General features: G+C 45.6%; 1 protein-coding gene across 2 annotated transcripts in view; it reads right to left on the bottom strand.

Annotated features, from left to right (window-relative positions):
• The window catches only part of RAB6A (RAB6A, member RAS oncogene family), a 57,344-nt gene extending 45,720 nt beyond the window's left edge, over window positions 1–11,624 (bottom strand). The window contains exon 1 of one of the 2 annotated variants that reach the window (XM_065833887.2): window positions 11,279–11,624. In XM_065833887.2, the coding sequence (XP_065689959.1) occupies window positions 11,279–11,348 (70 nt within the window). In that variant the 5' untranslated portion in view covers window positions 11,349–11,624. The remainder of the gene's footprint in view (window positions 1–11,278) is intronic. The other variant, XM_065833894.2, reaches the window with a different exon arrangement.
• Between the last annotated feature and the right edge of the window lie 1,461 nt (window positions 11,625–13,085).

Genomic DNA, 13,085 nt, shown 5'->3' with positions numbered 1-13,085 from the left:
TATATAACACATAAGATTTTCTATAGCTACTGAAAGTAATGTTAAGATGGCAATATCAGGCAGAAAACAGCTGCAGAAAGGAGGAGATCAAATGGGCAGCCACCTGAGTATCCATTTCTGGAGTGAAACATTCATGGTTTCTACTCTTTTCAGCAGTAAACATTATTCTGATGCAAACTAAAGCAGCATATGCAGTCATTTAGCTGAGGGAATCCAACCATCGTTTTCCCAAGTCCTTAAAACCAGCTACTGCCATCTTCCTAAATACATTTTGCCCTTGAAAGCACAACAAGCAACGCTAAGTCAGCCTCTGAAGCGACAAATTAGAGGAGTTTCAGGAGACCTATTAAAAGGCTGGGGATTACTACTCACTTCCCTCCGTACTTTAACTAATTTAGGTTTAGCCTAACGTTTCCCCAGTGCCATTATCCACCTGACAAAACAAGCAAACACTTCTACCTCTCGTGACCACCAAAGAAAACTCTGCCCTCTCCCACTGTAGCCACTTCTGTCCTGCATGAGGGAAGGAGAAAAATCTTGTTCCCAGAGCATCTTTTGGGCAGCTCTGGAAGAACCAAGACTTGAACGTTTCCTATTTCCATATGAGAACTGCAGGATGGCTTCTACATCTTCCCCCAAACTCATTCTTCAGGTGGGTTTTTCTTCAGAACGAAGCTTGAACGAGATCTTAAAATAGTCCTGGTTTAAGGTCGACGCAGCTTGTGAGGAAAAGAAAGGCTGCGAGTACATTCTGTGTGCTTGCATTAAACGCACCTCTCCCCAAAGCACGGCGCGGATTCAGTCAGCGGCTGCTGATCCGAGTTGACAAGGATGGCTGTGGAGAACACCTGGGGACCGCTGCAAAAATAACCGGGGATGTGCACAACAATACGCCTGGGGGGGCCTGTATGATGCAACTCCACAGCAACACAGGAGGAAAAGAGATGGGATCAAAATAGAGGAGAACATGTAGATGAGTACATGGGACAAGAGCAGCACACAACGCTGCTTTCAGTACCAAAAAAAAAAAAAATCAACCACAATATATATTTTTAGCACAGAAGCCAAAAAACACATAGAATTTGAGAATAGTACAGTTTAAGGAGTTGCACATTCCAGGCTCCTCGGACACAAGTCCAGGTAACACACAGCAACAAATACCTACAAAAACCAACGTATCCTGATGCCACATGACTCGTTTTCTCCTTCACAACGCTGCTCCCGAGCCGTGACACTTTCCTCCAGGGGACCGAACCGAGGCCACCAGCACGGACACTCAACACCCCAACCGCCTTCAAACTCAAATGATGTTCATCTGCCAAACTAAGCAACATTAATCCAGCACAATCTTCAGCCTGAAAATCTCCCGCAACACAGAGCTCTCCATAGGGAGCTGAAGCCAACAAAATTGTTTCTCCCCAGTTGCGTTTCACAAATGCCTTGGAAAGAGGTCATAAAACCTGAGGGGCTCCAGACCTGAGCTTTAATACTCATCTAAAATTCATCTTTAAATCTTTAAAATATAGGAATTTGGTTCCAGAGAGTTAACGGAACAAGTGGTTTTTTATTTTATCCTGACCTTTTCTAGAAAAAAGGTTATTAAAAAAAAAAAAGAATTGTAGAGTTCAACTAGAGAAAAAGAAGAAATTAGGTTTGAAGCAGAATATACTTTAGAGAAGGATTATCTCCACTCCAACTGGGATACAATACATTGAAACAAATATTCTCCTTCAGCAGTATTTTCCAGAGGATGAATCCCTTCATATAAGGGCTCTAAGGGCATACACTAGTTCGGTTTCTATTTAACTATAATATTTACTCTCCAAGACACATAGAAAAGACTTGTTTCCAGTTCTAGCTGTATAAATGTGCGCAGGAGGAAATGGGGGGTTTTCAGGCTGAGAGCCGGGTTCTGCGAGGACCTCAAAGCCAGAAGATCAAACACAGACAGTCACACTAGTTTAAAATTACGATTCAAAAAAGACCCATTGACAAGAACAGCAAATACTACATATGGTTGGCATCTTCTGCTGTGTGGTTGACAGCGGCAACAAGGAACCATCTACAAAAAGAAGTAGTGCGGAGATGCCTAAAATACCCGACTCAAAAATTGGGTAAGCGCTTGAGAAACATTAAATCGGGGAAAAAGAAAAGCATGGAGCTGTTTCGAAATTCCTTCAAAATACTTAATGGAGGAGATTTTCTCTCCCTCTCCACTTTCCAAAGGGTAAAGGTGTAAAGTCGTTGCTCTTTCTGGTATCAACCCTCACCCAGGGTACACGGCTCCTCCACCTTCCAAGGAGGCCGGTTCTCACTTGTAACACACTGCGAACAACGAGGATTCAGTTAAGCTGAAACCAAGCAGATCTTGAGGCTTCTGACTCATTCTTAGCTGCACAGACTGCAACAAGAGTTTAAACTATCATTTCTAGACGGCAGGACTTACTGGAGGGAACGCATGAAGTAATTCGCACAAGGTTCCTCTTGATTTTAGTACATATTCTGCAGTTTAATGACTTGGGGGGAAAACCCAACTGCATTCCAGAGAAGAAAAAAATGTTTTGCTTGTATTTTAAAGCAAAAACATAAAATTCTTAAGGTCAAAACTGTATTAACTGTAAATTGCTGCAACAGCATAACCAGCCCACCAAGTCTATAAACAACCAACCTATGAGCCCTTTGAGCTCTTGAGCGGAGAAAGGGAAAAGGATTTAACACCAAACCAGCAGATGATTAAAAGATCGTGATGTTTTCACCGGGAAAAGAATTTTTCAAGTCATCTATTATGCTACAGCATCCAAATAAAGAGGAAAATTTTATGGGACACAAGCTTTTGATCTGCCTACTGTTTATGCAAGTTTCAAGAAAAAGACACCCTATCCCCTTCTCCAAGTCACATTGAGGTTTAAGAGCAACTAAAAATAAAGTGGAAGAGAACTATGGTCACAAAGTTAATTGTATGATGGTAGATAAAAGCTGCCCCAATGACATTTCTTGCCTTTTTTGCTAAGCAAACTCAACTAGATAAAAAAAAGTTGGAAGAATAGAAAGAATAAGAGCATAATTACAGATTGAATGCATAAAGAACTGACACCAAGAGGCAGCTTGGAAAGCTGAGAAGGAATTATAGGAACTTGAACCAGTGAGGGGGTCTAGAAATGAGGAGTTGGAAAAGACCCACCCTGCAAAAATCTTTGTGTTTCTTCCTGAGCCCTGAACACCTTCTGAGAAAACTCTTTGGATTTCCTCGCCATGATACATCAGACTCAAACTTCAGCCGTTTGAGTTTGAACCTCCTCCAGCTGTGTTCAGCTGTTAAGCTGAAAGATTCACCTGCGCCTTTATCCAAATAAGCAGCAGAAGCTCAGCTTTAGTAAAGCCATCCTGGCTTTTTATGCAGACCTAAGTGATTTTTCAGCCATTTTGAGCGAGCCAAGTACGCAACACTCAAAACCTCCTTCAGCAGCAAATGCATCGGTCTGAAATCAGGGGGAAAAACACAAAAATCAGGTAATATAGACAAGACAAATAAGGCATCAAACCTCTAGCAAAAAGACCTGCCTAGTAAAGTTGAGAAGAGGTCAGAACTCCCCTTGAAAGCAAATACACAGTGTTTCACCGCCAATTAATTCTGTTCTACATGAAAGTTGAGCCCTGCTCATCCACTTTCACAATACTGCGCCCATCAGGGAAACACTACCTGCAGATTCGGTTGCTTCTCCAACAGCGAGTGTTCTCCGCTTACCTGCATTTCTAATCCACTGCCCTCTACCCTGGCTCTGAGCTCGCCAAGATTTATCGATCTCTGTGCGCACACTACGCCTTTGCTCGCAGCACTTACAATAAATTTCCTCCTCTCCATTTTCTCCGCCACCTCAGACATCCGCGGGATGATTTTCAATCACTCATCTAGTTCAGATTCCTCTGCTAAGCCTTCCATCAGGCCATTAGAAAAAATATATCCTCCCAACGCTGACAAGTCGGGTTTCTCACGGCCATTTCTGTGCTGGCAGAAGAGAACAGAGTTGGTAATGAGTGAATATTTTCTACTCCCAGAGAAGGCAACATCTTCATTAAAACAAATGAAGTGCCTGGCGCTACAAGCTGCAGAGAAACGCTCCTGCACTCAGATTAATACGGTGCTGATGCCCGTTTCTGCGCAGGCACCTTCAGAGCCTCTGCAGGGGTGAATACTCGGCTTGTTCGCAGGAATTCACTCCAGCAGCAGCTACTTCCACCCCTTGGCAGAGATCAAATTGATGGGAATCTTGTCAATCCTGCATCAGTCGCCGCTTGGGGCTCAGCCAGCGAGACTGCACCCTCCTGGGGCCCCTCTCCTTTTGGCTACGCATCTATTCTGGGTTTAATTTCCCTTCCCTTTGTGTCGCACACATCAAGAACATGAAGAAAATGACCTGGCTGTAACTCAGACCTAGACAGAGGCAAGTACAGGAAGCGTGGCAGGAAGCACTTAGAGGAATGGAATAAACTGGCCTCCGCATTAATTACAGAAACATTCGAGTGGATGTTTCTTGGATTTTTGTTTTCTGCAGCAATTGCTGATTGCTCTCCTATAAGCAAATCATCAAAAACCATCACTTCTCCTGCTAGGTAGCATTCATTGATATGGTCACAAACTACAGAGGTTTAAGTAGTCACAATTCAAGATATAAGACCAAGTAAAAGTTAAGAACATTTTCTCCGCAGGTTTACCTGCACCTTCCACTGACGCGGCTGGTTCTGGCCATGTCTGAAGGCAAAATAACCACCTGCTTATCAGCTTTGCTTCAAGATTTCATCCCAGCTCTTTCAGTTCTGGGCAAATCTGGTTTAGATTTAAAGCAAAACCTGAATTCTGGGTGCTGGTGACACCTACACATGTCTGGATAAGAGAACACCATGAGCCTGTAAATCTCAGAATAGCTGTGTGGCATCTCCAGGGGATACGGGCAGCGAGTCATGGAAACTCTTAAAATAATGCCCCAACTCTTCATTAAAATGGAGACAACGGCCATGGGCAATACCAGTTTGTACCAGTACTCAGCCAGGCACCCGTACTGGTGAAAGCAGCCAAGGTCAAGGAGGATTTGCTTGCAGATTTACCAGTTAGACTCCAGCACAGTAGAAACTGGCATTTCCAGCTCTGGTTGTTGTGATGATACTAAAGGACATTATAACACGGACAAAAAATTACCCAGTTATAACATGGACAACATTTTAACACCAACAAAAAGTGCCCCAGCAGAGGGAAAGAGACTTTGGAGCACACACTCTTTAACTGGTTCTTATTACTACTGAGAGTCTTGGCTTTGTAAAAACCCTTCACAAGTCAAACTTCAGGACATTACGCAGCGTATTCCCCAGCTCTGCATATGCATAAACCCATCAGTACCACCCTGGCTATGCCAGGAGTCCAGGAAGCCTTTTGAAATCACACAAGCAGACGGGGGAAACCATGCCCTGAAATTCTGGCAGCCACAACTCATCCCAATTTACAGCGACCCAGCAGAAAGAACCTGCTAACAGGGAACACAAAAGGCAAGTTACACCCTCCTTCTAAGAAGTCAAATTAAACAAATGGCACCATTGTGCCGTGCGGCTGAATAAGGGCTTCCTTCCGAACCTGAAGGCTGAGCTCTGTTTGACAGCCTTAACAGGAGGCTGTCAGAACGAAGCAAAGGACTCAAGAACTTGGTGGCAGACAAAAAATAGGTTTAAATATCCAAGTAGGGAGGTTTCAGTAGCACATTTTATGATCATGCAACATCAGAAGTAGGAAGTCTTTCCACTTCAGCCCCCAATTTTGATCCTACTTCGTATTTACAGTTCATTATTTTCTTAATTTTGTTAACCAGTTGACAACTTCCATCCCAGAAGACTCCTCACCACTCAGTATGGCCTTTGCACTAGGTTTGATATTTTCCAACTATAATATATGTACATACCCACATACACATCTACTGAGCCATTACATAGTTCACATGGGTGAAAAGCATTTATTTAGATTTAATCTCATATAACATTTGGTTCCCAGGCTCGCATTTTTCCTTCGTGATGCACTAAGCTGCATTTGGGTGAGAGTTAAATACTAACGAAACACACAAAGTCTTTTTTTTCAGTTAATAATACTCAAATATTGCACAACATATTTATTCTGAACATAAGTAGAAAATATCTGATGTAACTGATTCAATTGTTTGCTGTTCCAGGGCTGTACAATATATTAGGCCCAGAAGAGTTTGCTTTATATTGAGGGGAAAACAAAGAATCAATTGGGCTTTTCCACTTTGTGTAAGCTCGGTAAATAAATAAGGAAACGGACCTGGAGAATTCTGCTTTCATTGTCAGTCTGTACTTTGACATTTGTTTCCCGACACACACTTCTTACATTTAGACTACTTCCATATATAATTTATCCAAATGCGTCAAAGTTGTGCTTTTGGTGCTTTTTGTCTTGTCCCATCCTGCTCCACATCAGAACAAACGCATCAGAGCCCCCATACCCTTCAGAAACATTTGTCTGTCACCAGGTAACTGTTCTTGCAGGTGACAGGAGTCACAGGTGAGTTTCACAGGTTGTCTTGAAAAAAATCTGATGGTAATGCAAGACAACAAAATTTCATTTCTTCTGAGCCGTGTTTCAAGCCATTGAGAGTTTTTGTCTGCTTGGTTTGGGGTTTTTTAATCTGTAGTGTATACACATGTATTTGTACATGCATGAACACCACAAATGCCTTTGAACACCTGGACTGAATTATCAGGTAAACAGGGAGGTAGCTGCTTCCTCACAGATTACAGATTTGTAATTACCAGTGAATTAGAGAAGAATGGGTGGTAACTGTTGGCTCTGATCACCTCCAAATGCAGCATCTTCTGCCAAGGGTGGCTTCAGATGAGGTTCCTCACCTTTGTTCCTGGTAGTCTCATTTACAGCTTCAGCTTTTTAGAACCTGGATTACGTGCCAAGAAAGAGCCAAGTACCACCAAATACCCCAACAACTGCAGATACTAAACCCATTATTTTACATCAAGGGATAAGAAGATCCTTTCCTTCCAAGTTCACAAATTATTTCTTCGATACAGACAGAAAAACAAAGCAAAGTGCAGAAAGGCGCAGCTATTCTTCCTTTGAATAAGATCCCGCTTTCACAACATCAGGGATCAAAAGGCACCATAAGAACAGGCATCACGAAACACTGGAGTCCTTTTCTCCAAGTCTGATGTGCTTCTTCCAGACACTGCTATAAGAAGAGCTATTTCAGAGATGGAGAAAAGAAAGAACAAGGAAAATACTCAGCCTCCAGATATAGCCAAGAAAATGAAGTTCAGCGACTTGTGTTAAATGCAGATAGTTCCAATATAAACCCAAATATCTGATTACCCAGCCACAGGAAAACCAAGACATTAAAAAATTAACAGGAAGGGCGTAAGATTTTAAACCACCAGTGGGGTGAGTTAGCAGCTTCTGGAGCTCGCAAGGCTGAGAATTCCTTAAAAAGAAGGGAGTTGGGAGGCGCCCAGGGATGCCAGTCCCTGCAGATGGGCTGAACTGGGACCAGGGTCACACCAGCTCCACGTCACACACAAACCACCTGCAGTTCCCCAGTTATCTAATAAGACACATCACACCGTTCAGCGGGGCCTGTAACAACATCGTTACGCAACAGTACAGTTCATTAGTGGTTTCCAAACAGTTATGTCCCTCAAGTTAGTATATTGTACTTAGTTTTCTCAATATTAAAAATCTCAGTTCCTGACGAAGAAAATTAGAACAAATTAACATTTGAAAAATCTTATGCAATGCAGAAACGCCAGCAGAAAGAGACAACAGGGACTTATTTTGCTTTCTGTACATATTAATGCCCTTCAGACTTGCTCGCCAATAAAAGCTGCAGCATAAACCCACGTGATGAAAGAATATTTCTGTTGTGGTGCCCCAGCATTCAGTTCTGCCCACTCCATCAGAAAATTGGTGGATTAAGAAGTACAGGTGTTCATATGCAAGATAAAACTAAAGATGTTAGTAATATTTGGATACCATATAGCTACCCTAACACAGGTGATGTGTACACCGATGTGACCCAGAAATCCGAATTTCTTAAACTTGAGGCATTAGGACTGATGAAAATCACCTGATAAAACAAGATCAAAGGCAGTAAGAAGCATATTTTTCCCCTCCCCACAATAGCTCTATCTAATCCCCCAGCATAGAGCTCCCCTGCCTTTTCAGTAAAGATTAGCATATTTAAAACTGCTAAACTCCGTATAATCTTCAATCATTGAAAAAAGTAATTCAATTAAGGCAAGTGCTGGTGAAGTTGCCTTCTTACTAGCCACCCAATGCTATATCTTTGTATTACAAGTAAAAAAAAAATATGAGAGCAAGAAAGAGAAGCTGCTTTTAGTTGGACACGGATTATGTTGCAGGCTCGTGATGAATCCACAGTCCATGCGGCAAGGAGCCGGGCTGGGGGCGGGGGACGCAATATTGCGATCGAGAAGCGATGACTTGCAGTAAATCCCAAAAGGAGTCGTGAGTGATCCGGCCTCACGACACATCAATGACTGACCAGGACCCACGGCCAGCGAGGGGTCAGCTGGCGCAACAAAGGTAGAAAAGATGGAATAGAAGATTTTGAGGATTGAGGGAGCAAGAAAAGGGGATTAAAAAGAAAAAGCATCTTGGCATAGGAAAAGGAATCTGTGGCTAGCAAACAGTATAAGTAGGAAGAATCACTGCAGTCCACACAAACGCCTGGGCATACGGCATTGAACTCCCACAATATGGCTGAGGATACCAGCAAAAAAAAAAACATCAGAGACTGCATCCACTGAGCAACCCCGCTTTCAAATAAGAATAAGATCTAGAGGTACCTCCAGACCTCACAGGGCCAAATTTTTTGCCTTTGCTCACACAATCACATGGAAGGGCAGCAAAGCCTGCACAGTAATGAACTCCAGCTAAGGATTTCTCAGTCATTACATATTTATTGAAAAGGCTGTGTACAGTCAGTAGAGAAGGTCTGATATTTGCTAGTTTGGGTTGCTGAGGCAGCTCGTCCACTTCTCAGCCCTCTCTAACATTCCATTTGTCATTGTGAAGTCCCTGAATGCAAACAGAACAGAAGCATTCGGCCTCCCTACCAGCAGCAGTAGGATATCTTTAATTACGGCCTTCCAACAGGGCAGACAACCTTTCAGCCAAGCAGGAAGCGAATGCAGCAATCCAGCGCAACAGTTGTACAAAGAGACCTTCTCATTTATGAAAGCTGCTATCATGAAAAGAAAACTTTATTTCTGCATTTCCCTTAACCTTCAAAACAAAGAATGGCGAAGGGAGCGACGTGTAAGCAAAACCCACTCGAATTCCCTTTGCAGCATCGGAGATGCTTCTGTAATTATCTCTGTCATGCAGAAGAATATTATTAGGATGCTTATTCTTCCAGGAGCCATTTGTAATCGGAGTTATCCACCCTTTGGACAGTGAAAGAAATAAATAAAAAATTACTGAGTATGACATCACGCCAGCAAGAGCCGAATTCAGAAAAAGCCGTTTCTCCAGCACGAATCATCCCAGCGCCGCGTTGGACCGTGCCCACGCTGCAGCACCCGCGGACGCGCCGAGGGCTTCGGTGCCACCGTTCGGCGTGGATCGGTCACCGAGTCATCGCCCAGGAGCCGAGACAAAGGCAGGGCTGAAAACCAACGGCAGCTGCTGGCCAGGCCCTAACCAGAGTCAAATCAGCCCCAACACATCCATACGCCGCGGTCCAGGCAGCAGTTGCAGCGTTATTTATATTTAGTTAGGGGTATTTTGCTGCACTATACCCAGAAACCCCCTTCTCTGCTCCTCAAATTTGATGCTAGGGGCTGGAGTTATTTAAAACCTTGGGGTATAAACACATGATTAGCTGGGGGGGGTGGGGGGGAAATAATGACAAAGACTAGAAGAAGCAGATAACTGATGTTATGTCTGCCAGAACAGATAGACAAGAAATCCACGTGTAAACTGAGAGCTGCTGAGATTTAAGATCTGCACCAGGCGCTATAACCTCCCATTAGGTACTCAAAAAGCTTCATGATATCAAAGCTCAGAAATACAGTAAAACAAGCATTTTGCAAATGCATAGATAACACCCAAGATTTCTTGTTATCAAATACCTGGGGGGTGGGGGCAGGGAAATAAAATAAAAAAATAAACCAGCATCTTCTACACATGACCCTCTTCCAAAATCCTCATAAAATGGCTGAGCAAACAGCACCTCACCAAACAGATCAGGTGACTTAACCCCCCCTCATAAAAAAATACCCAAGTTGAACTTGTGCTCCCTGAATCCTTAATATAAGGAGAAGCTATTCCAACACCAAAAAATAGAAATAAAATTTAAAAAAAAAAAAAAAAAGGATGAAAGGAACTGACTAAAGGAAACCACTAATGTATAGGTAAATAATTTTAATATCAGCCTTATCACCCAGCTCATCCATAAATGAGTGAGCAAACACCCAGATATGTCATTTGGGAAGAAAGAAAAAAAAAACCACGACTAGTATTTCATCATCTGCCACACAGAGACCAAAGGTGGCTGAGGGAGCAAATACCCCACCCTGAGACAGAGAATATTTTGCACCTACTCATTATGTCAAAGATCGCTCGATATCTGCCCAGGATTACACAAAGCACGAAGCAAACGAGCATTTTTTTCATCAGAAAACTCTCTGAAGTGAATGATTTCCAATGCAGTATTGGAGACAGAGGCCTCCTACTAAGGAGAACATATTATTTGGGTTTGTTGGGTTTTTTTTGAGAAGGGAAGAAAATATCATTGACTGAATTTATTTAGAGCATCGGATCCACTTCAACAACACAAAACTCCATTTTAGAGAATTGCTATATTTACACAGAAAACAAGGGGGATCGAAAAATTGAAAACAAAAAAAATCAGAGGAGCTGGAATCAAATGAATCAGCAACTGTTCCTGGAGATGTGGCGGTTAGGGGGTTTTATTTAAACCTCCCTGTCACCCAAGGAGCAGTGACTGCCAGAGGGAGGCGAACGCCCCGAGAGAGCCCCCCCACCCCACAAAAAAGGGCGGAAAACCCCTTTTTCTCCTCGTAAAGTGGGGTTATGGCACAGTAGAACCCCTCATAGAGGGTGGGGGTGTGGGGGATCCCCTCGGGCGCGACCCCCGCCCCACAAAGGCGGGTCCGGGGGGGTTGCGGGGGGGGGAGGGAGGAGCCCGCCCCGCCACCCCTGTGTGAGGGAGCCCCGGTGACTCACCGCTCTGCTCGCCCAGGAACACCAGCTTGAATTTCCGCAGCGGGTTGCCGAAGTCCCCGCCCGCCGACATGATGGAGGAGCCTCCGCCGCCGCCGCCGCCGCCGCCCCGCGCCTCGCTCCGCTCCCCGCGGCGGGACCCGCGAACGCTCTCGTTCGCTTACTTTTCCCCTGCCTCCCCTTCCCCCTTCGGCGAAGGTTTGGGGGTGACGGGCGGGGGCGTAGGACCGGGTGCAGAGCCCCGGCGAAGGCGCAGCGGGCTGGCTGAGATGAAGTGCCGGTGGTGGTGCCGCCGCTCCCCTCAGGGCCGCGCTCCGTCCCCCCCGCGCTCCCGGCGCCTCACACCGCGCACGCGCGCCGCCGCCCCGCCCCGTAGCGCGCACGTCGCTCTTGCGTGACCCCGCCCACCCTTGCGTGGTGGGCCAATCACACGGCAAGGGGGCGTGGCGATGCGGGAGGGGGCGGGGCTGGGCGCGGTGTCACTGAGCGTGTGATCACTCTGGAACCTAACGATGGCTGCGGGGGTGAAATCGCTAAAATGACCGAGCTGCCAGGGGGCCTGGAGCCCAAAGCTGTGAGGAACGAGCAAAGTCCTTAAGACCAAAGGCCTAAACTGATACAAATATTCCTGCTTGAGAGGGTCCAGTGCAGAGCAACAAAGATGATTAAGGGAGTGGAGCATTCTGAGGTGGATTAGAAGGGGGTGGTCAGTAGGTCAGAGAGGTTCTCCTGCCCCTCTGCTCTGCCCTGGGGAGACCACCCCTGGAATATTGTGTCCAGTTGTGGCCCCTCAGTTCCAGAAGGACAGGGAACTGCTGCAGAGAGTCCAGCGCAGCCACCAAGATGCTGAAGGGAGTGGAGCATCTCCCGTGTGAGGAAAGGCTGAGGGAGCTGGGGCTCTGGAGCTGGACAAGAGGACACTGAGGGGGGACTCATTCATGTTTACAGATATAGAAAGGGGGAGTGTCAGGAGGATGGAGCCAGGCTCTTCTTGGTGACAACCAATGATAGGACAAGGGGCAATGGGTACAAACTGGAACACAGGAGGTTCCACTGAAAGATGAGAAGCAACTTGTTCCCGGTGAGGGTGTCAGAGCCTGGCCCAGGCTGCCCAGGGAGGTTGTGGAGTCTCCTTCTCTGCAGACATTCAAACCCGCCTGGACACCTTCCTGTGGAACCTCAGCTGGGTGTTCCTGCTCCATGGGGGGATTGCACTGGATGAGCTTTCCAGGGCCCTTCTAACCCCTCACATTCTGGGATTCTGTGATTCCTTTCAGAGGAGCAACTCTTGGGGACACTCACTCCATGATGGCCCCCATGGATCCCTCACGACAGGGAGACGTTTCCCAGTGAGGGCGATGATTCCCACTGTCACCCTTTGGGGTGGCCAGAGCTTTTGTTTGGAAATGCCTCAGTGTCCCCTCCCTGCCTGGTGGAGCAGCCAGAACCCCACTCGGGGCCCAGCTCTCCCTTTAGCTATTTTTTCCCTATTTCTCCCTATTTTTCTTGACTTGTCTCTTGAGGAGGCTCCCAGCTGCATCCCCACCCCTCCTGTTCAATCCTTGGCTTTGGGATCTCGTCCACACAGCCTCACTCCCTCCTCTTCCACGCTGCTGCAATCCCACACTGATCGATATTCCCGTCATTGAATTTAAACACAAAATGTGATTTTTCAGAAGCACTCACCCCCCGTGAGCTTCAGCTGGCATTGACATCGCCTCCTGCTCCCAGAAATATCTCAGCTCTGCTGCCTGAAACAAGATGGAACCCTCTGAGCTCCTACCCATGGTTGTATCCATGTCAGTATTGG

Source organism: Patagioenas fasciata, chromosome 1, assembly GCF_037038585.1.
Source record: "Patagioenas fasciata isolate bPatFas1 chromosome 1, bPatFas1.hap1, whole genome shotgun sequence".
Lineage (NCBI taxonomy): Eukaryota > Metazoa > Chordata > Aves > Columbiformes > Columbidae > Patagioenas > Patagioenas fasciata.
This window is presented reverse-complemented; position numbering and strand designations above follow the sequence as displayed.